General features: G+C 53.2%; 6 protein-coding genes across 6 annotated transcripts; 3 read left to right on the top strand and 3 right to left on the bottom strand.

Annotated features, from left to right (window-relative positions):
- Window positions 1-970: 970 nt before the first annotated feature.
- IUM83_08020 (Pterin-4-alpha-carbinolamine dehydratase) lies at window positions 971-1429 on the bottom strand (the record flags this gene model as incomplete). Its single annotated transcript, XM_067932368.1, has 2 exons — window positions 971-1018; window positions 1100-1429. The coding sequence occupies 2 exons, from the start codon at window positions 1427-1429 to the stop codon at window positions 971-973; spliced, it is 378 nt and encodes a 125-aa protein (XP_067782924.1).
- A 327-nt stretch (window positions 1430-1756) lies between these two features.
- On the bottom strand, window positions 1757-2351 carry IUM83_08019 (dna-directed rna polymerases i and iii subunit rpac2-like; the record flags this gene model as incomplete). Its single annotated transcript, XM_067932367.1, has 3 exons — window positions 1757-1878; window positions 2027-2106; window positions 2230-2351. 3 exons carry the CDS (start codon window positions 2349-2351, stop codon window positions 1757-1759), a joined length of 324 nt encoding a protein of 107 aa, XP_067783088.1.
- A 211-nt stretch (window positions 2352-2562) lies between these two features.
- IUM83_08018 (AGC protein kinase) lies at window positions 2563-5004 on the top strand (the record flags this gene model as incomplete). Its single annotated transcript, XM_067932366.1, has 1 exon — window positions 2563-5004. One exon carries the CDS (start codon window positions 2563-2565, stop codon window positions 5002-5004), a length of 2442 nt encoding a protein of 813 aa, XP_067783156.1.
- Window positions 5005-6391: 1387 nt separating this feature from the next.
- On the top strand, window positions 6392-8746 carry IUM83_08017 (sn1-specific diacylglycerol lipase beta-like; the record flags this gene model as incomplete). Its single annotated transcript, XM_067932365.1, has 1 exon — window positions 6392-8746. One exon carries the CDS (start codon window positions 6392-6394, stop codon window positions 8744-8746), a length of 2355 nt encoding a protein of 784 aa, XP_067783081.1.
- A 210-nt stretch (window positions 8747-8956) lies between these two features.
- Window positions 8957-10541, top strand: IUM83_08016 (Acetylornithine deacetylase; the record flags this gene model as incomplete). The annotated part of the gene is made up of 5 exons (XM_067932364.1): window positions 8957-9804; window positions 9868-9928; window positions 9993-10177; window positions 10243-10305; window positions 10373-10541. The coding sequence occupies 5 exons, from the start codon at window positions 8957-8959 to the stop codon at window positions 10539-10541; spliced, it is 1326 nt and encodes a 441-aa protein (XP_067783082.1).
- A 420-nt stretch (window positions 10542-10961) lies between these two features.
- IUM83_08015 (rhodanese domain containing protein) lies at window positions 10962-11992 on the bottom strand (the record flags this gene model as incomplete). Its single annotated transcript, XM_067932363.1, has 3 exons — window positions 10962-11734; window positions 11801-11894; window positions 11960-11992. 3 exons carry the CDS (start codon window positions 11990-11992, stop codon window positions 10962-10964), a joined length of 900 nt encoding a protein of 299 aa, XP_067782908.1.
- Window positions 11993-23288: the final 11296 nt, after the last annotated feature.

Here is a 23288-nt window from a genome sequence, read left to right as displayed (position 1 = left end):
TCGTGGGATTAAGGTCTATAACTCCACTATCGTCGAGTGGGGAGAATCCGCCGCGATCACGAATTCAAATCATCCTGGCGTAGTATCACTTTATCTTGCTCGAGTCAACATGACTGACGGTGTGTTACCTATGGGCTTTCAATCGAGCGACTTCCCACAAAACCTGAATGACTTTGAGCTTTGTGTCACCAATCTGTGGTTTATACCCGATGACCTTGACACGAAATGGGCCCAAAGAGCAGACCTCCAGATCGAGTACAGCCACCTAGTGAGCGCCCCTTCAGTGTTGTTGCGCCTGGAGCCGATGTACTTCGCTCTCACTGGTAATCCGATGACGGAGATCCCCCCGAAAGTCTTTGAGACACCGGGCTTGGAAACGCGAGGACTCGGAGGGATGAATCTTGACGAGCTGCCACGTAACGTGACCAACCTTTCCCCAACACTGAGGTCGGTATTCCTCGACGGGACTAACATTTCGTTCTTTTGGCCGTGGGCAGACGAGTTTATAACGCGCAGTGAGAAGTGGGAGATTTTGGTTGTCACCGGCACTCCGTATTGCGCCAACCTCGAACAGATCCAGATTGGTGCTGCGAGTTTCTTCAGCGTTCCCTCGTCGCCTGAATACGCCTCCATCCTCATGGATCCTTCCGAGGTAAATCAGCCACCGGCCTTGGGTATAGTGCGCTGCGAAGGCTTCGACGGACCGTACTACTTCATTAACCTGGACGACGAGAACATGGCGATTAGCCCCCCACCGCCTCTACAGGTAGCAAGACCCTAAAGACAACGATGAGCCACCAGTACACCAGCCTTCAACTCCTGTAGACAGCAATAAACGATACTCACGCGCTAAAAACCCAGTTAATTAGCCCGGCATTATTTTTTTTCTCAACAACAGTCGACGTCTTCATCTTCACGTCCACAAAAACCAAACTCTCTTCTGCGATGTTTAGAGCAGTCGTTTGAGTGCTTACACCGCCTGGGCGTAGGTGTTCATGGCGGTGGCCATCTTGATGTCCTGCCAATATTACAACACCAAAACAACGTTAAAGATGCTGCCTACATTGCGTTCTGGCCAGCAATGCAGCGAGCCCCTTACGTTCTTGGAGAGGCCGCCGCAGTCGTGCGTGCTGAGCGTGACGTCCACGCGGTTGTAGACGTTGAACCACTCCGGGTGGTGGCCCATCTGCTCGGCCAGCAGCGCCGTGCGGTTCATGAAGCCCCAGGCCTCGTTGAAGTCGCGGAACTCGAAGCGGCGGCGGATGGCGTCGCGCCCGGGCACGGCCTCCCAGGCGCTGGTGATCTGCTGCAGCCCCGCGGCGCGCTCGGCGTCCGTCAGCAGCGTCGGCACGGCGTGCGTGGCCAGCCCGCGCTGCAGCAGGGGCTTGACGGAGGAGGGCGAGAGCTTGCGCAGCACCTGGAGGCTCATGACTGACTGGCTTGATGTTAAACGGAGCTTCTGATACTGCTGAGTCACCTGTGGCTGCGGGGGATTTGATGTGAAGCACCGGAAACGGACTTTCGACCAATGAGATGGACGTGCACAAGTTGCGTCCACTTTGAGAGGACACTCGTGTGTCCTTTACCCTAAGAAGATGCGGTTTGTTGGAGGTGACTGCGCTGTATGCTGGAAGAACGAGGACGGAGAGGTAACTACTAGCACGGGGCGGTGGAGGAAACATGCAGGGTTCGTTTAATGATTACAGAGCGACTTGGACGTGGCCTCGCTCCTGTGTTGCTTTCTTCGGCTGGGCATCTAGTTCTTGCGGCTCTTGCGCTTGAAGGCCTTGAGCTCCTTGCGGTAGGCGTCGCCGATCTGCGTCGACACCTTGCGCAGGTCCGTCAGGCCCGAACGCAGCGCCTCGTCGGCAGGTGCACCTGCATCATCAGCAGCAGCACAGAAACCACAATAACAATAGTGAGTCAAGCGCTCGTGCTACTCCATCTCCAGCTTCGCGTCTCCAAAAGACTGGAGCTGCATCCGTCCATTCCGTCCTGCTCGCTAGTATAACTGCGTTCTCCTCACCTTGGCGGGTCTGCAGACGGATGTGCATCTTGGGCTCCGAAGGGTGCGGGATCGTGTAGCCGCAGAAGTCCACGTCGGGGCTGCAATTGCACGCAACAATTGCCACCAACAGTTAGATAACACTGCACGTGTTCTAATGCCATGAATGCAATGGGCGACAAAATGTGTCAATGGTCCCAATTCCGGACTGCAGAGCCACGTACTTGCGCATCAGGACGTAGCGCAGCGCATTGCCCAGCGTGTGGTCCTCCTCGTGGAACACGTAGGTCTTGGAGTAGTCGCTCGTGGTCGTGAACACGTCCAGCTTCTTCGCGGCGGTGGCCATGGTTCGCTGGAGGTCGCGGTTTCTGTTGCGCTTATGACTGGCTGGAGCGTCCGCGTCAGTAACACGAGGTACCGTGTCACTAAACCGATCCATGTTTCAAACATCCTTACGGTCGCATAAACACGTTTTAAACCAGCATGGGTCACTCGAGAGAACGCATCAAAAGGCCGGGCAACCCCTGACGGGTGGTGACCTCTTGGGGGCTCGAGCGATGCCTGCGGGGGCGTCCGTGGATCGGCGCAGTAGCGCAGCATCTGTGCCAGACGCCAAGCTGTCGGTGTCGACCGGTTCGGGCTCGCGAGACGCGCTGGACGCCGAGATATCCGCCGAGAACCAGGACATCCTGGACGCCGAGGACTACATCACGGGCGCGTCGCGCGGGGGCTACGCGGACAGCATCATCAGCAGCGACGCCAGCAGCAGCAGCAGTGAAGAGGACGAGGACGCGCCGCTGGACGTGACGCAGTTCTCGGCCGCAGAGCTGCAGGAGCAGATCGGCCAGCAGTTCGTGGAGGGCATCAACCCGTACGTGGAGCAGCACGTGGGGGACGAGGAGGACTTCTACCTGGAGGACTCGGCGTCCGAGGACGGCGACGAGCAGCAGCAGGACGCCCGCACGACGGAGCAGAAGGAGAAGGAGCTCACGGAGTGGGAGAACCCGTCCTACCTGGTCAAAGATCTGGACACGGGCGAGAGCTACCGCGTCGAAGAGATCGACCAGCAGTTCACGCTCGTCACGCTGGACTCGGTGGCGGCGCAGCATGAGCACAAGGAGGAGCAGCAGCAGGAGGGGGCGGAGGTCACGGCCGAGTCCACGTCGTCCTACCTGCTGTCGCTGTACACGGCGGATGAGACGGCGGACATTGAGATTGAGGACGACTTGCCCGAAGCAGAGGCGATGAACACGGCCGGATCCATGAGAGCCCGCAGCTCCAATATGTCGGCGATCTACGCACCGAGTGATGAGCTACCGACGGGACCCCCCGTCAAGTGCAGTTTTCCCGGGTGTACGGAGATGCACCAGCGAGTGTCGGGCTACTGTGCCGACCATGAAATGATTGCAAAGGAAGAAGAAGACTCGCGCGCTCAGGCTCTGTATTTGATCCCGAGTGGTGCACGCGCGGAGTTTATCAAGATCGGAAGTCACGGCTTTGCGTATGATGCGTCGAATCGACTGTACACCGTGTACGCCATCGAAATGCGCTGTGTGCAGTCCGGCGCCACGTGGGTCATTTACCGCCGGTACCAGCAGTTCAAGGAGCTGAACGATCGCTTGCGCCCGATGGGGGTGCGCGTTCCGTTGCTACCTCCTAAGAAGCTGCTGGGTTCGTTCGAACCCGACTTCATTGCGAAGAGGCAGGGTGAGCTGTCCAATTGGCTGCGTTGTCTACTGAACTATGATCGCGTGGATCAGTCCGCCAAGAACCCTCACCTGGTGGAGGAGGTTCGTAAATTTTTGACCAGCAAGGCCGATCAGCCCCCGCTCCTGCTTGACAGATTACCGTTAAAGCGTTCAAGATTCTTTGGGGCCTCGCTAGCTGATGATGGTGACGACGAGGCTGGTCGACTATCGTCTGGCAATCATAGTGTTACCCTTCAGGATTTCAAAATGATTCAGGTGATTGGCCGCGGGTCGTTTGGCAAGGTTGTTCTCGTGGGCCACAAAACGACCAAGAAACTCTACGCTATGAAGATTCTGTCGAAGGAAAATATTGTCAAGCGCAAGCAAGTGGAGCACACTCGCACGGAGCGCCGTGTGCTAGGATGCACACGACACCCCTTCATTGTCGGGCTTCACTACGCATTCCAGACGGCGCAGCGACTGTACTTCGTGCTAGACTACTGCCCCGGTGGCGAGTTGTTCTATCATTTGTCGCGCATGAAGAAGCTGCCGGAACACATGGCGTGCTTCTACGCTGCTGAGATCACTTTGGCCCTCGAACATCTCCACGGGCTCGGTGTAGTGTACCGTGATCTCAAACCGGAAAACATTCTGCTCACCAAAGACGGACATATCAAGTTGGCGGACTTTGGCCTCGCGAAAGAAGGTATCCGTGATGGTGTGAACGGTACAAACTCGTTGTGCGGGACCCCGGAGTATCTCCCGCCCGAGATTTTGGACCGCCTAGGCCACGGAACAGCAGTAGACTGGTGGAACCTGGGCATGGTGCTGTACGAGATGCTCACGGGCCTGCCGCCATGGTACACGAACGACCGGAAGAAGTTGTTCGAGCGTCTCCGCTCGGCAAGGTTGCATTTTCCGCCTTACGTTTCACGGCGGGCCGAGGCGCTCATTCGTCAGTTGTTGAATCGCAACCCGGCCGAACGGCTGGGGTCGAAAGGCGCCCACCAAGTGAAGAACCACCTCTTCTTCGAAAGCATCGACTGGGCGAAGCTGGTGAAGAAGCAGGTGACGCCACCGTTTCGACCATGCCACTCGGCGATGAACGACGGCGAGGCCCCGCTGAATTTCGAGGCGGAGTTTACGCGGCTGCCCCTGCCTAGCGCGGAAAACGCGGTCGCGAGTCCGCACAGCGGCCGGGGCTTGGGCGCATTGGGGGTGCGATCACGACGGGACTCGGACACGTTCAAAGACTTTACGTACGAGAGCCCCGGGTATCTCGAGTCTGTGGCCAAGAAGGAGGACGCCTAGCGCGTTACGTCAAGTAGCAAGTAGTAGCAAAGCAAGAAGTATATAACGGCAGCGAAATTGATCAAGTTGCATATTGTCGAAACCGTAGACGAACGACAGCCGCCTCGTGACTAACAAACACACGGCGAGCTCTGCAACACCGCGACGCGTTTCGTGGGTCGACCATGCTAGACCATGGAGTCATCGGCAATTGTCGTGCAGCCATGTCGCCACTAACGGCCCGATAACCAAAATCCAGACCGGTGTGTACTCACGAGCAGACGGCCGGAATCACTCGCGCCAGACCGCGAGGCCTTGGTGGCCAGTCTTGCAAGTTGAAGGCGCCCTATCCATTGCACGAATACAGAGCACTCTGCTGCTCTTGCCGTGCACCGGCTTTCCTGACTAAAAGAGCTTTAGTCTCGGCATTGACAACGGGCAGCCAGCCTCCGTCGAGGTGCGAGTTCAAACTGGACGAGCTCTGCTCGTCGAGCAGCATCCTGCCAAGGGAAAAACCAGCGCTCATTTTCATGCTGATGCCGATTCGACGGGTCGGTCGGATTATGGCGCAACGTTGACTGCGACAGTTCTTTGGACAGAGACGAAAATGGGTCATAAAGCGGGTCCATGAAAGGTTATCCCTTTTCACTTCAACGTTACCGACGGAAATGCTTGCGGTGAATCGTACGGGCACGTATCGTAGCGCGCACGCAATTGAAGGAGGTCGGGATAGCAAGACTATTGTAGCCGTGGATAGCGTCACAATACCTAAGAAGGTTTGTTGGCAGACATGTTGCTTCAGACTTCTTGCTTGGGAACGATGCGCCAGCTATAAATTGAGGCGCGATGCCAGTGAAGCTGCCTAAGCTTTGCTGTAACCTGGATGGGAAGAAACCACCCGCTGGTTTACCATGTCTACCAGTAGTCGAAACACTTGGTTCTTGTCATATGCCCCGCACGGAGGCTGCACCTAATACCGTATGCATTTCGTTGCTTGTGTGGTGGGTATAACGCAGGTCTGTTATCTTAGGCCACACGATCCTAATATATCACTCGGGGTCACTCGTCACTTCCATCGATATACGCGGCATCTGACGTCGAGCTCGGTCTTTACGACTCACCCTCCTCTGTCCTACGACGCCGTCGCAGGCGTTCTGGTAGCATCGTGCCTCACAATCGTACAGTTCATCAAGCACGGCTTATAACAAGTTACATGTACAGTGCCTACCCAATTCTCCAAAACTGGGCCCGTCGTCATCACCCCTACCCTCGTCGGATTGCGTGTCGTGATTGGCCCGCGCAAGTGTCACATTGGCGGAGCGCAATCAAAGTCGGAGCCTCATTCCCCAATTTGCTCGCTGGAGCGCACGTGACGTCCGCTCGCCTGGAAGCCAGAGCTAGAGCGGCCATGGCGGCCGAGGACACGCTGACGCCCATGGAGACCATCGAGGGCTCGCCCAAGCGCACGTGCACGCTGCAGCCGCCCAGTCTCAAGCGCGTGGTGCTCAACCCGCGCGCATACCTGACGCCCTTCGTGGTGTTCATCGTCTTCCACCACCTGCCCATGTTCCTGGCCTACGCGCTCATCGACAAGCCGCACGAGGGCTACGAGAGCTGCCACCGCCTCAAGGAGCTCTTCCGCTGGCTGCACGTGTCCTTCCTCTTCCACCTCGTGCTGGCCGCCATGATGTTCGCGGCCGTCGTGTTCACGCTCGTCACGCGCGTGTACCACGAGCGGCGGCCCGAGGGCTGGCTCATCCTCAGCATCTTCCTGGGCTACTGGGCCAACCTGGGCTGGGCCACGTACGGAGAGGCCTCGTTCCGCACAGACACGAGCGTCTGCGGCGACGTCAACTGGGAGCAGGTGCAGGACCGCGCCGAGTCCATCGGCTACTTCCAGCACTTCGACTTCGTCTTCACGCTCTGCATCATCGGAGCGGGCGCCTGCACGTCCTACATGTGCGGCGTGCACAGTGGGGACGACGCTGGAGAGGCCGAGAGGCGCTGGCAGAAGCGCTGCATGTGCTGCTTCCACGCCTTCACCTGCCACAAGACGGTCGAGTACGAGGGAGACGACGACGTGTTCGAGACGCTGGGACGCGTGCTGGGCAAGTTCTTCGTCGTCAGGTACAAGACGAACCGGTACGAAGGCCTGAGCTTCACAGACCTCAAGTTCAGCCTGGATTTAGTGTCTAAAGTCCAGAAGAAAGAGCGCGAACAGGAGGCAGAGCGCAAGGCTGAACTGGCAGCCCAGGGCATCCCGACGGTGCAGCACTTTGCGCCAGACGAGGAGGAGAAGCGCCTTAGTGACCTAGCCTTTTACTGCAGACTGGCCATCGGCATCTACGGCTGGCCTATTTACGTGTGGTACTCGCCGTGCTACTGGTTCCGCATCTTCGGGTGCTTCAAGAAACCCCTAGAGGAGCAGGTCTTCGAGCACGACAACTTCTTGCACGGCAACCGTGCCAGCTTCGTCAACTACACCGGCGTCCAGGACTCGGATCTTGTGTACCTGAACTGCTACAACTTCGTGTTCCAGGCGCCGTACTGCATCGTCAAGGACAAGAAGCGCAAAGAGCTCATCATCAGCGTGCGCGGAAGCATGTCCTTCTACGACTTTGTCACGGACGGGCTGGCGCAGATCGTGCGTATGGAGCCCAGCGAGTTGCCGGATGACATCCCCTATTCGTTCGACACGCGGACGCATTACGGTATGCTGCGCACAGCACGCCAGATTTTTAAGGACCTTCAGGAGGGCACTCGCAAGTCGGTCTTCTGGGACTTTGCGATGGCGAATTGCACCGATGAAGGAAGTATGGACGACGACTGGAAGGTTGTTGTATGTGGACACTCTATGGGTGCTGGCGTTGGCTGCATCCTTGCCATTTTGCTGCGCAAGGCCTTCCCGAACACGAAGGCGTTCCTGTACGCGCCGCCGCCTCTCTTCGACCCCGAGACGGCTGCTTGGACCAAGTCCTTTGCTACGACTGCGGTGTATGGCGACGATATCGTTCCACGACTGTCGATTGCCAATATGGCTACGTTGCGCGACGAGATGGCCGTTCACTACGACGCTGTCGCTACTGAGCCGCTGTACAAAGTGAAGTACGGCGTGCACGGCAAGCTAAAAGACTTGAAGGAAGAGCGTCAGCAGCCGGTGCCGGCGGTAGGACCCGAGCCGAGCCAGCGCGAAACCTTTGGCCGGCTGCCAACAGTGTTGGAAAACTCGAACACAGGAACGACCGTGGTGGAAACAAGCTCGGGCTCCTTCGTCAACTCGAACTCGTTCGTCAACGGCTCGATGACACCGACGGACCTCAACGTCATAAATCGTCCCTCGCGCGACCTGAGCGACGCCACCATGATCACGCTGCCCCAAGAAGACTTCACGCAAGAGGTGGATGTGCCCGGCGAGATCGTCCACATCACGACGGTGAAGATGGCGCGCCGCTGCGGCTGCACCATGTTCCTGGGCGAGCAGAAGCTGCAGTACACGTTGCGCGACGCGAGCTACTTCCGCCGCATCTGGGTCACGCCGCGCTCGCTGCAGGACCACATGGTGCACCACTACGACCGCAAGATCCGCTACCTCGTGAGCGACTGCATGGACTTCGAGACGCCCGTGGCGGCCCACCGAGCCAGCGCGAGCGCGAGCGCCAGAACCTCGTGGGTCGACGACAGCGACATCGTCGACGGCACCACCAAGGACCACACGCCCGGCACTCCCAAGACGGACTACAAGGACATCGCTGCCGTCGTATAATCCACCCACCCTCAAGTCTAAAACTACTCTGCACCTCCGCGCAAATTACAGTGGAGGAGAACTGTACAAAGTATTTAACGTGAATGAAGCGTACCTGTACAACTTCAATCGATTGAACCAACAAATCATTTTGGTGGTAGAGTAGCATTACTCATTAACCGTTTCGAGAGTGCTGGAAGTGTTTCATTCGTGCATCTACAGTGTACCAACATGGCGTCCGCCCTGCAAGACATCGCGCTGGACGAGGCCTCCTACGTGGAGCTGCTGCGCAAGATCATCGGCGTCTCTGAGAAGGTGCAAAATGCGCCCAGCCTGGGGCTCGTCCCGCAGGAGAACCTCGTGTCCGACATCGTGCTGGCCGAGCTGCAGCCCTACACGGCGGAGAACGGCGGCTGCCTGACGGTCGAGCGCGTCGAGTTCGTGGCTGGCCGTGGCAACGTCATCATCACGTACCAGCACCCGGACTTCGCCCAGAGCGACAAGACCGTGGCCTACGTGGGCTCCCACATGGACGTGGTGCCGGCCAACCCCGAGGGCTGGCAGCGCGACCCCTTCACGCTCACGGTGGAGGGCGACAAGCTCTACGGCCGCGGCACGACGGACTGTCTGGGCCACGTGGCGCTCATGACGGAGCTGTTCAAGGAGCTGGCCAAGCGGAAGGTCCGACTCGAGACCAAGGTCGTGTGCGTGCTCATTGCGTCGGAGGAGAACACGGAGATCCCCGGGGTGGGTGTGGAGACGCTCATGGAGTCGGGCAAGATCGACTTCATCAAGAACGGCCCGGTCATTTGGGTGGATGGCTCCGACAGCCAGGCTTGCATCGGCACGGCCGGTGTCATCACGTGGACGTTGAAGGCCACGGGCAAGCTGTTCCACAGTGGTCTGCCGAACTTTGGCATTAATGGCATTGAGCTGGGGATGGATGCGGTGACCAAGATTCAGGAGCGGTTCTACCAGGACTTTGGTCCTGTGGAGAAGGAAAAGGAGTACAACTTCTTGTGCCCGTCGACCATGAAGCCGATGAAGGTGGAGTCGTCCACGAATGGACTCAACCAGATGTACGTGCTGGCAAATTGAGGAGTTGTTAGAGCGACAAGTTGACGGTGCTTTGTTGCGCGCAGACCGCCATGGGTGAAGATAACAGGTGAAGTGCGTCTGTCGCCGTTCTACGAGATGAAAGACGTACGCAACTTTGCTATTCATTGGAGCGGATTAGGCGAAGCTAACGAGTTTTCGCCGTCGTTAGATGTTTACGAAGATGCAGTCGTATGTTGACGATCTGAACTCAAACATCACGTCGTTGGAAGGCAGGCGTGGTCCTGTGTCAAAGTACACATTGCACGACGGGACCTGGACTGGCAAATTGGAGCTCTCATTCAGAGAGCACTACCTCGAGGGCATCGCATGTTCGCTCGACTCCGTCAGCTACAGGTAAGCCGCAGTCTTGCATGGATTGGCAAGCACATGTGATGTGATAACATATACTGTTGTTGCAGGTCGCTTTCTTCCGCCATTGCCGACGTTCTGGGCGAGGCCGAGCCGTTCTCCATCATGGGCAGGTACGTATCTAACTATCACAAGAGTTTGTGCGCGATCGCATTGTCTCCTTACCGACCTGCGTAACAGTCTGCCGCTTGTTCGGGACCTTCAACGCGCTGGCCTCGATTTAACGCTGACCGGTTTCGGCAAGAGCTCGGTGTACCACGGCGACAACGAGTACTGCCAACTGAGCGACATGAAGGACGGAATCAAGATCCTCGCGCGCACTGTCGCCAATGTTGAAGTCTCCACCTAGCTTAAGCTCATGACTGGTACTCTCGAAGCACATCAATAGCATCTCTGACTTTTGTCGTCCTATGTCGTGGACAACCGAAAGCTGCAGCCACACTGTTGCTGGGTGAACGATCGAGGTCCCAACTTTGAAGCGGCAACAACCCTGGGTGCGGTTGATGTCGTAGGAAACTAAAATCCTTCGTCTGATTTTCTGATCAACTGGTATAATACGCTATAACTCTGGCAACATTTCCGGTTAGCGCAAATAATCGGCTATTTTGTTTATTGAGGTGCTTTTGTGCTAAGACTTACTGCTTCTATATTGAGTTTTACTTTCAAGATATAGCAGGTTTTGCACTTTGGAAGTGGATAAAGAATTATCGCTGAAAACGAATCATGCAATTTTTAAGAAGAACGCGAACGCCTGTCGTAACGTTCCAATCTACCTGTAGTTTGCTGTGCCGCCGATGCGTTCCTTGCGAGCTGTAGCCTTGGAGATGACAGACTCCGCAACTGTGAGATTGCTCATGACAGAGCTAACATCAGACGGAGTGCCTTTCCGCCTCGTAGCGACACTGCGAACGCTTCGCGTGCTGGTAGTCGACGTCAGCGCCGACGGGCCCTTGTACATGTCCCGCTTGGCTGGTTTCTTGGCAGGGTCTACCGGTTTGGGGGGCAGCGGAGTGCCTTCAATATGATCTGGGAATTCGTCCGCATAGTCGACAAGTCCGCCAGTGAGCACGTAAATGTTGTCGAACCCGCGCTGCACCAATGTGTGTGCAGTTTGGGCCGCAGTCTTGTCGTCCAAATCATAGAGAATGACGAGCTTGGACTCCTGGTTCTTGAACTGGTGCATTTCGGGTAGGAGTACGTCTCGATTCAGAAACGTTGCAGGGTAGTTCCTAGCACGGTGGATACGGTTTGTCGCAAACTCCTCCTTGGTGCGCGTGTCGAGCACCAAGTAGGGCGGATCGTAGTCCTCCTTTTCTTCCGCATCGTAGCTGACGATGCGAGGACCACAACCTTCTTGGTTGTCTTCACCAACTGGCACACGCTCCATCGAGAACTCCCCGTTAGCACCTTTTACCATCCTCGCAACCATCTCGGGTTGACTGGCGCTTCCGGTGTCTTCGTACTCGCTGAACAGCTCAGCAAGACAGCTGCACGTGATGCGGCGGAAGGTCTCATCTCGACGCTTCAAAAACTCCTTGTGTGCTGTGCGGACACATGATCTTAGTTACAAAACCTGAAGATAATGCTGGTGAGTAGAATAGCACTTACAGATCAAGCGGACTTTGTTCACCGTCGAGCCCGAGTCGATCTTGCTCTGGGTGTTCTTGTATCTCGGGTTTTGCGGAATCCGCTTCTCCATGATCTACAAATTCGGTGCTGATGAGGTCTCGCGCGATTACATACACCGGGGCTCAATGAAATACGCACACTGAGCGGAGCTTTGGCTTTAGCGCGGTGCATATTGTCTGGGCGAAGCGTCGGATGGAAGTGCCGAGAAGAGGAATGGCAGTGACTATTTGGGAAGCGCAAAACGACTTCCTTCGTTTTTCCACTGCACCTATGGAATGAGGGGTTTCCAGCGAAACGACACCGTTGCCTCCTTCCAACGCCCCAAGCAGCTGCGTTTAATAGCATTGACATCGTTATCAATATCAAGGTGCAATACAGATACATCAAAGTCGACCTCATTCCAAGACGCCAGTTTACTGAAGTGCGGTCGCGATACGTACGCGGCAAATGTGGATTATATGGAAGTGCAGATAGTCTGAGTAATGTGAAAGTGGCTCAATATTCTCCATTCATCCTGCGGAAAAACTGGCATCGACTACTGCACAAGTGAGGCACTCACCTCAGTCGCAAGAAAATGTATACTTTGAAAGGTCTCCTGCGAGCGTAAGAGATGCTTCAAAGCATACTTTTTCCTGCTTGGGCAGCTGCTGTCGATAGCAACCTTATCACGTCTGCCGGACCTACGGAGGAGGAGTACTTATCGCGCTGATGTTGTCTTCAATCTCGAGAGGGTAGAACAGACCCTCAATTCTGGGATCACACCTCACAGATTTCAAAAGCACTGGTCGATTTGCCATGGACGGGTCCATCATCGTTTGTGAGTACTCAGATGACAACGGAACACGAAAGGCGGTAGCAGTGCCGTTCTCATTTTTAGCAAGGTCGTTGCAATTCGGCGATGGACCTGCTAGCCGGGGGTTTGCTCGGTCCTTCATCCGAATCACTAGCTCGTCCACCCACGCCCAGAAGAATGAGATGGTGGTCTCACCGATGAAGATCCAGGACAAAGCTGCAGACAGATTGGTCACGTTGCGCGGTAATTCGGGAATATTCATCTCACTAATACTAAGGAACAGCATGCCCGGCACCTCGAAGATTTCAGAAGGAAGCTCTGTGATCGGGTTGCCAGTCACGGCTAGATAGTATGGCTGAAGTCGTGTGAGAACAAGGGGGACGGATGTTAGTTGACTGTACTCCACCTGGATAATTGCATTAGGCGGCCATTTCGTGTCGAGATCATTGGGGATTTTATGGATGTTGGTGACGCAGATTTCGATATCGTAGAGTGTGGGTGGGAAGTCGACCGACTGGAATCCCGCAGGGAGCAAGCCATCGGTCATATTGGCGCGTGCGATATACAGTGAGGACATTCCAGGATGGTTCGTGTTAGTGATGCACCCCAATCTTTGATTGTCATGTTGTACACTTTGATGCCTCGGAGCCCATGAAAGTCACTGAAAATATCGGGCACTTCTAGTGTTGTACAGTGGCGAATCACTAACCGAACGACAATTCCGCTGTCGAACTCGCTCCATTTAGCGTCAACCTCATTCATCGTACCAGATATCCCGAGTCTATAACAGTCTAATCCAGCTAGGTAGCACGATGAGCGCGTTGCCACCCAAGGTCTCACTTGCATTAAGCATTGCGGAAGCGTTGGTTGCAGTGCGGCGTGGATGTGAAGGCCAAGGACGGCACATCCCCAGGCGCCAAACATCAAGTACACTAAGCGTAGCAACAACCGACCTCCACGGGTGCGTAAATTCGTCTGGTGATAGCCATCACTGCGGTGAAGCCGATGTAGATCGGATGCCTTGGGCCCCGAAGAAGCGTGTGCTGGAGTTGGAGCCACACTATTTAGGTTGTCGACAGGCATACGAGCACTGGCCATATATTCCGGAGGGTTAGATTGTTCACATTGGTTTGAATGCCGGGGCAGTCTCTGGATCAACTCCTTCATACTGGTAGTTGTCAAAATTAAACCAAGCGAAAACACTGATCTGCTTGCCAGGTCGGACCACGAAACAACGACAACAATCTTAAATTCGTTGAGTGCTCGAGCTACCCACTCGTCATCGTACCAGATTGTTTCAGGAAAGTCTTGAGTTTTCGGGCTGTATTCGCTTGCATAGCTTCGCAAAACAATGAGTTCAACGCCCGTACAGGCAACGAGGTCCAAAATGCAGTCCAGCAAGATACAGGTAAATCGTCTCCGAGCTTCGTCGCCCTTAAAGATAACTGAATAGACCAGCGCAGATGACCAGCAGTTGACTGCAAGTAGGAGGACGTAAAATCGGTTTAGCAGTGTTCGAGGTAGCAACATACTCATGCGGTAGGCTTGGACGGTTTGGAGCGCAGTCTCGACAACCTCCCGGCAAAATAGTACTGCGTGGAAGTGGTCTCCATTAACGCCACAAAATCCGCGTCGATCAGAAATGGTGTTGTAGACCTTGGAGAAACTTTGCAGAGCAGCCGACATTGAACGGGTTCCGTGTTTTTCTTCGGTTTTCGCTCCAGCGTAGCAAGACGACCACGGCGTAAACGCCAGCGAGCACTGCTTAACTGAGCCTACAAGCATCAAGAAGATACACACAGCATGTAGCACCGACACAGTAGCATGGACAATAGCGATGGTTCCGTGATATGGGGGAGGCATACCGATCTGGAAGGAGTCGAGGTACATATTGAGGAATGTGCTCGCTAGCTTCCAGTAGGCATACGCATACAGCGCATTGTAGACGCAGGTGACGACGTGGACGCCCAAAATCACGACCTACCAAAGCGTGAAGATCCAATACGAGAGGCTGACAACTTTTGTGGAGGCCTTCAAATTTAGCCGAGACCTTGACTTGTTGGACTGCCCGGAGTTAAGTTAGAATGGCAAGACCTTGGCATCCTCCTAGGATGTCTGCTTATTTTTGTTGGTCGTGAGTTGGTGTACTGACAAGTTTGTAGCATCCGCGTCTGATGCATTATTCAAACAGTCTTAGCTTTTCTCTTTCCTCACGCTTCAAAAGATTCGTATGAGGTGCTGGCGAGCTGTTCGAAGTAGTAATACATTTAGATCATACAAAACTCGAGATAAGGCAAATTGTTCATTCCCAAAAAATGAATATCGGAGTGAATTTGGTCGTACTAATGGTGGTGGTGGTCTGATAACAATGATGCTATCTTCGATATCGATAGGGTAAAACAGTCCCGCCACAGATTCATCACAATCAACCACATCCGAAATCACAGTGGAATCGCTATTTGATGCATCCGGAAGTGTTTGCGAGTATTCAGGCAACAGCGAGACGAAAACTGTCAGCTGACCCGGCCTAAATTTTCGCTAGATCATTACAATATGTGGATCCCCCAGCGAACTACCGTGATGCTTGGTTTTCTTCTATACACTCCACGCGTTCGTCCACCCAATTCCAGAAGTAAGATATGTAGGTTTTACCAATGGAAGTCGCGATCTAGTGGCGGTTCGTGCATTTTCATATCACTAACACAAAGGTACAGCAAGAATTCGATGCCGAAAATCTCGGAAGGAAGAGTAGTGATTGGGTTACTGCTAGATATGTCGGCAACAGCCTTACAAGTGCAAGGGTAACGATAGTTAACTGACTAAATCTCACTTGAACAATTGAATATCGCGGCCATTGTGAATCTAGATCATTCGGCAGCGCGATCAAATTGGTAGCACAAATCTCACTGTCGTACACTCTTCGCGGGATATCGGAGAAATGAAGGGTTTCTGGCAGCAACCCGTCGGTCATGTTCACACGAACATTGAACAGTGACGACATTGCTGGGTATTTGTGTTCGTAAGAGCAGCCGAAGCACCCCATTCATTATGGTTGTATTGTACACTTTAACTCTTCGAAGTGCATGGAAGTCACTGAAGATGTCGGGCACATCCAGTGCCGGACAGTGCCTAATGAGAAGTTGAACTACTGTTGAGCTGTCAAACTCACTCCATTCCAGATCAACATCCCTTATCGTGCCGGGGTATGGCAAACGAGACCTGCTAAATAGCATGATGGTCGAGATACACCCCATGGCCTCACTTGCATCAGGCGCCGCGGCTGCGGCAGCGTCGGCTGTACTGAAACGTGAAACCCAAGCACTACCGATCCCCAGACAGCGAACAGTACATGATATATACGCAAAAAGATCGGTTCCTGTGGCGATAGGATGTTCGCATCGTGATAGCTGTCAAAAAGGCGGAATAATATTGGTCCTAGTTGGCATACGCATAAAGCGCGTTATAGACACACGTTACGGTGTGTATCCCCGAAATGATGATCAACTAGATAGTGAAGGCCCAGGAAGAAAGACAGACAACATCTGGGACGGCCTTCAAAGCAAACAGAACCATCCTCCTCCAGACGTTCGCGAGATCGGGTGTATTGGCAAGTTGCTCATTTTCACGTACTGACCGGCCAAGGCTACTTACTCTTGTCTGCCTTTCCATTGACCAACTTGGACTGCCGCTGATCTTGCCCTTCAATTTGCCCGTCTGTACTTAAAAGTGGTCGTCAAAATATCCACCAACGATCTCAATGCCTACTACCACCACGGAGAGCATAACACAACATTTGAAGCAGGCAGATTCATTCACGGGTGCCAGTATTTCATTTGCTGCTGCACCAATGCAAGAGGGGTGCTAATAGCATTTATACTATCGTCAAAAATGAGCGGGTAGAACAGTTTTTCGTCATCAGTGACCTTCGTGCAGTTGACAGCCCTGAAAATCTCGTGCCGGTTTGACTTGGATGCATTCATGAGGATCCGTGAGTACCCCGGAGAAATCGGAATACGGAACGTCTTAGCACTCCCATTCTGCAGGCTTTCTAGATCCTCGCAGTAGGTAGATCCCGTAGCACGCAACGGGGCGTGCGGTCCCTTCGGGTGCTCCACTAAATCGTCGATCCACGACCAAAAGAAGGAAACACCCGTCTCGATGACGTAGATCACCGCTAAGCTTGCGGACAACTGTGTCACATTTTGCGGTAGCACTTGTAATTTCGTGCTACTGACGCTGAGTTCAACCATGTTCTGGACTTCAAAGATCTCCGGAGGCACTTGAGTGATCGGGTTACCTGTTACGGCAAGATAGCTCGGCTGCAGAGTTACAAAAGCAATGGGAATGCTGCTCAGATTGCTGTACTCAACATAAATAATCCCACCGGGCCGCCATTTTGCGGCCAAGTCGTCCGGTAGCGCTCGAAGATTCGACACGCAGATTTCAATGTCATTCAGATTCTGTGGGAAGTCAGGCGACTGAAGCCCAGCAGGTATTAATCCGTCGGGGAAGTTGGAACGAGCAATATATAACGACACCATTTGCGGGTGGTTCTTGTTTGTTAGTGCCGCCGATTCCGTCCAATTGGCAATAGTTGTGTTGTAAATCTTGATGAGACGAAGGCCGCTGAACTCGCTGATAATCGGCGGCACTTCCAGTTCAGGACAGTGCCGAATCAATACTTGAACAACTGTAGAGGCATCAAACTCGCTCCATTTCACCTCAACCTCGTCTTTTTCTCCGGAGATGCCTAACGTGTGGCAATCTAGCCCGGCCAAGTAGCAGGACGGACGAGAGACTGCCCACGGTCTAACTTGCATGAAGCACTGCGGTAAAACTGGCTGCATCGACGCGTTGATGTGTAATCCAAGAACTATGACACCCCACGTTCCAAACAAAAGATAAACAGCTCGCAGTGCGATCCGATCGCCATGAGTGCGCATCCATTTCTTGTAACTGGGTTTAATCAGGCGTGGTCCAGCGAATTCAGCGGTAGACGTCAGTTCTCTGGATTTACGAAGTAACTTTTGTGTAGCCTTGACGGCAACAACAATCGAAGTAGCAGACTGTGTGATCCGGTTTCCGTTCCGCGGCATACTCCATAGCAGTCGTTTCATACTTGTAGTCGTGATGACTAGCCCTATCGAGAAAATGGTGCGGCTAACAAGATCCTGCCACGAGTCCACGACAGCAATGCGAAGCTCATTGAGAGCTCGTGCAACCCACTCATCGTTGTACCAAAGTTTTTCATCAAAGCCTTTGAACTGTGTGCTGTACTCGCCTACGTAGTTGAGCAGTACTAATACCACTACACCCATGGAGGACATCAAGTCAAGAATGCAGTCCAAAACAATGCATGCAAATCTTCTGCGGGCCTCATCGCGTCCAAAAAACACGGAGTCGGCTATGAGCGATGACCAGCAATTTACTGCGAGTAGAATGACGTAGAACCGATTGAGCAGTGTTCGGGGGAGCAGCATGCTCATACGATAAGCTTGCATGGTCTGCAATGCGGTCTCGATGATCTCGCGGCAGACGAGAGCAGCGTCGAAGTATTTTCCATTCACACCACAGAGACCGCAAGGGTATGTAATTCTGCCATAAGCTTGTGAAAAACTCTGCAGCACAGCTGAACTGCCCATTCGATCCGTTGTTAGTTTATTGCCAACAGTGCTTGAAGACCATGGAGTAAACGCTAGCGTATGCTGTCGCAGTGAACCGCCAACCATCAGTAGAATGCAAATGCCATGGATCGCTGACGTGCCCCCGTGGACGATGGCAACCGTACGATGATATTGATGCGGCAAGCCGATGTGGTAGAACTCGAGGCACGAATTGAGGTAGGTGCCGTTCAGCTTCCAGTAGCAGTAGGCGTACACTCCGTTGAATGCCCAGGTGACCACATGAACAGAGAGGATGATCACCCACCAGACCGCGAACGCCCAGTGAGGTAGGGTGATGACCTTCTTCGGTGTTTTCAGCACGAGTCGGGACACCTCTTGCAGCATCCCCATCTGCACGCTGTCCTGTCCTGGTATCAATAGATGACCAAGAAAATAGGTGCTTGTTCTCGCCGAGAACAGGAGAATTCTCGCCACAGCACCTCTGCACTAAACACAACACTAACACCGTGTCAGCTTCTGGATGGTTAAGATTAGTTCATCACGCCATAAGAGTCAAAGAGGTTTTGCCCAGATACTGCGCGTACGACTACACGTGATGATAAGATTCCAACCACAAAAACCGGAGGTATGTTGCTTCTAGCTTCATTTAGAGATCTAAGTGTGGGTGAGAATCTCTCCATGAGATCGCGTGGGCGTTGGGATCAGTACACCAGGCATCGACAAGTATTTTTGAACTAACATTCTCCGTCGGGCTGGGATGGTCCCAACATGATGCATATCATTAGAACTTTAGCCGTTGGATCGGACGAAGTACAAGTATTGCACGACAAGAATATATGTACACTAGTTTCACATACTGCCAAACCGCACGAAGCAACTTCAGATACGAATACACCGCGTCCCCGGAAGATCTCAGCGAGTTCCAGTCAGCCAGCTCAAAGAAAACAATCGAGTTAAAGGACCCGAGGAGATGTCGCTCCGAGTGCCCAAGGCTTCAACGGAGGTTGTTCGTCTCCCCTTCTGGGCCTTCACGCTATGGTGGATCTTCATCCTCGCTATGCACGTGGTTACCGGCGCGTATAATGCGCTGTACGCGTATTGCTACTTGAGACTAGCGGAAACATTTCTCAACTTGTTCCTTGTCTCCTTCCAGATTGGCATGCCTCCTCCGTATCATCACACGATAGCCATCCTCCACGCCACCATGGCAGCAATGCATGCTCTGTGCATCCTTCTTATGCTCGTGGGGTCAATTAAATACCGATCACTGGCATTCACCCCGTGGAGATCGTGCAACGCTGAAGCTAAGAGAAAGGATTCGAAAGCCAGCCGAACCAGCTCTGTCATTCTGGAGAGCTTTACGAAGGTCTACGACAAGGTCGCCGATCGACATGGCATCTTAGGAGTCAACGGGAGTCACTTCCACGCCGTTCACGTTTGTCGCGAAACCCTCGAGACTGCGCTTCAAACGATGCAAGCCTATCGCATGAGTATGCTGCTGCCAAGGGTTCTGCTTAACCGATTCTACGTCATTCTGCTTGCGATCAACTGCTGGTCATCGGTCATCGTCTACTCGAATGTCTTCTTCAAGCGCGACGAGGCCCGTAGACGATTTGCAAGTATTGTGTTGGACTGCGCACTTGATTTCATGGCTTGTATGGGTATTGAGATCATCGTTCTGCTGACCTACGTGCCCGATTACGATCCGAACCTTCTCGGCTTCCCTAGTATCATTTGGTACGACGATGAGTGGTTGGCTCGAGCTCTGAACGAACTCAAGATGGTCGTAGTGGTCTCGTGGTCGGATCTGGCAAGTCGCACCATCTTCTCATTTGGTCTGGTCATGACGACAATGAACATGAAAGAGCTGCTCCAGTTCTTACCACGAAACAAAAACCGAGTGAGTGAGTTTGTCCAAGCAACCAGCACCGTTGCTGACACAAGAACCGACAGTGACAAGTTCTGGCATGAAAAGATCAATGGCGCGAGCTCCAAAAACCCTGCTCACGTTTTACCGTCCATTCCTTCAAACCTGGAATCATCCAAACGATCTTTACTGAAGGCGGACAGCGACAGCTATCTCGACACTCGTCTGCGTACTCGAGGTGCACGTATGATGCTTCGGTTAGCTCATATTTTGTTTGGCGTCTGGGGTTTGGTCGTACTCATCCTTCACATCTACGCAGCAGCACAACCAACACTACGCCAGTGTCTGCTGCAGGTGAGACCGTGGGCAGTATCCAAACCGTCATGCTTCCTGGTAGGCCTCAATTGCCATGACCTGGAAATTACAGGCAAGAAAGACGAGGTCGAGCAGAAGTGGAGCGAATTCGACAGCTTCACGGTCGCCCAGCTCCTCATCCGCCACTGCCCCGAGCTCGAGATGCCAGACAGCTTCACCACCTTCCACCGCCTCCGCAATATCAAGATCTACAACACCACCATCGTGGAGTGGGGGGAGTCGGCTGCCATCACCAAGACGAACCACTCGGCCATGGGGTCGCTGCTCATGGTCCGAGTCAACATGACGGACGGCCTGCTGCCTGCGGGGTTCCACTCGACCGACTTCCCCCAGACCTTGTACGACTTCGAGTTCTGCGTGACGAATCTGCGTACGCTACCGGACGACCTGGACACCAAGTGGCCTCCCAACTCCATCATCCAAATGGAATACGGCCAAATGACCGTCGTGCCCCCGACGTTGGCTCGCCTCCAGCCTTTGTACTTGATGCTGGACGGGAACCCGCTGCGGGCTGTTCCCCCCGAGGTGTTCGAGGTGCAGGGCATGGGCTGGCTCAGTCTCAGCAACATGAAGCTGCCTGAGCTCCCACAGAATGTGACGAATCTGTCGGTGGACTTGTCGTGGATTTTCATCGGCAACACCGAGATCTCCTTCTTCTGGGACTGGGCCGACCCACTCGTGATGCGGATGCAGAACTGGTCGTATCCCTGGATGGCTGGGCCTTCTCCGTATTGCGACCAACTCGCCAGGATCGAGAACGGCACTGCAACGTCTTTCAGTGTTCCCTTGCTACCGGAATACTCGCAGACGCTCATGGATCCGTCAGAGGCGAATCGCAAAGTACTGTCGCGCGGCGTCCTGTGCAACGCTGATCTACCATACAGGGGGGTATTCTACCCTCTCGACTATGAAGACGGCATCAGCGCTATTAGTACCCCACCTCCTCTACCTTTGATGGTTTAGACTAAAGCACAACGAAAAAAATAGAGAACAGTCGTTTGTCTATCAACAAATGAGAATTTATAAACCATTAAAGAGTTGCAGACGACGTGGCGACTGCAACTTTTCCTCTGTATCAACTCCTCGTCGACTTGGGGAGAAAGGAAACAGGAAAGGTTAGAGAAACTAGCAAACAGATTTAGAGACTTTTGTTGCCTGACTTTCTCGACGTTATCTCTCTTTACTCCTACCCTTGCTCAGTGGCTTGGACCACTGAGCAAGGGTAGGAGTAAAGGGAGATAAACTCGAGAAAGCCGAACTAGAAACGACGCGAGAATCCAACAGGTATGTTTGCTGGGCTTATTGATGATTCCGACCAATGACTTCCATTCGACGACAACCATAGATTCCAATGTCTCCACTTGCACTTTATAAATGGTATCAGCGACCGCAGAAATGATAGGGAGCTGTTGAAAATGACGAGATAGCGATCTTCTCTCACCAGTGACAGACTTGGAGAGAGCGATAGAAGTCTTAGAGAACGCCTGTGCGTCGTAGAAAAGTGGGAAAATGGCGGAATCTGAATCTGCATCGATAGCGACCGCATTGGGGCCCCGAGCAATACGGACGAGTGCATAAAGTGGTGTGTTGGAGGCAATCTTCACATCAATACCAGCGTTCGAGTCAAGAATAATTTTAAGGTCGTATTAGCAGAGAAGGCGACATGTTCTAGAGTGTCCAAAGTACCATTAGCTGCACCCTTGGTAGGACGGACATTTTGAGTAACTTGAACAGGCATTCCATCTGTTAAAGTTTTGGATCGGACTTGTCAGAGGAAGGAATAGCAGAGGAATATAACAGCGGAGGAAAGCGTGAAGGTGCCGAAGGAAGAGGTCTTGGAGGAGGAAGGATACCCGGAGGTGGTTGTGAATTAGCAGTCAAAAGACGGAGTGAGAGGACTGGTGGTCCCTGGCGGGGGAGATAATCCCCCTTATTCTGCAACTAAATAAGTGGTCTACATTGTACGGGACAGCTCTATGAGTGAGTCCCATGTTCTCCTGCACAGCATCAGCACGTCGGAGATGCTCAACTTTAACAGCCTCCCACATCGAGGAACGTGCGTTGCTTGCTGGGTTGCAGCTTGCATAAGTTTAGGCATAATTATTATGACCTTAGCACTCGGCGTGGACAATTTGTGCCTTCACCGGTGGTGATCTTCTACCCCGTGTGGCTTATTTCGCCTGTAGGGTGATATGCCAAAGTTGTTGTGTTAAATGTTTGGTCATTTAGTATGAGTTATGAAGGGTTAGTCAGGAAACCTTTCATGTGAAGGAGAAACCTGTTCACCGATAGTATGAGCTACGGGGCTAGTCAGGAAACCTTTCTTGTGAAGGAGAAAATCTGTTCACCGATTGTGTATGCTCTAAAGTATTGTGCATATTGCTCGTGATCGCAGATAATTGCATTGCGACTGTACTTCGCTAGTCAGGAAACCTTTCTTGTGACGGAGAAACCTGTTCACCGATAGTTTGCTAGTATACTTGGCTAGTCAGGAAAACCTGTTTTTGTTGAAGGATAAACCTGTTCACCGTTGCTTGCATGTACTACATGTAGATTTTGTGGGCGTGTATTATACGTATTCGCATTTATTTGATTAACCTTTTCGTTTGAATCGTTGCAGTTTTGAGTGGCTACTCAGGAAAACCCTTTTATTCTGGTTGGAATAAAACCTGTTCGTCGAGAGTACTTTACTCGAGCTTCTTGCTCGTGGATATTGAATGTTTTGCTCTTAGCTTTGTTTCTGTCTCCTTTCGGAAGTCTCGGTAACTTATGTTACTACCGATTCTCTCCTTTTACATGAGTTGTTGA

Source organism: Phytophthora cinnamomi (genome assembly GCF_018691715.1).
Source record: "Phytophthora cinnamomi strain GKB4 chromosome Unknown Contig102, whole genome shotgun sequence".
Lineage (NCBI taxonomy): Eukaryota > Oomycota > Peronosporomycetes > Peronosporales > Peronosporaceae > Phytophthora > Phytophthora cinnamomi.
The sequence above is the reverse complement of the archived record's forward strand: the minus strand, read 5'-3'. Positions and strand labels throughout refer to the sequence as shown.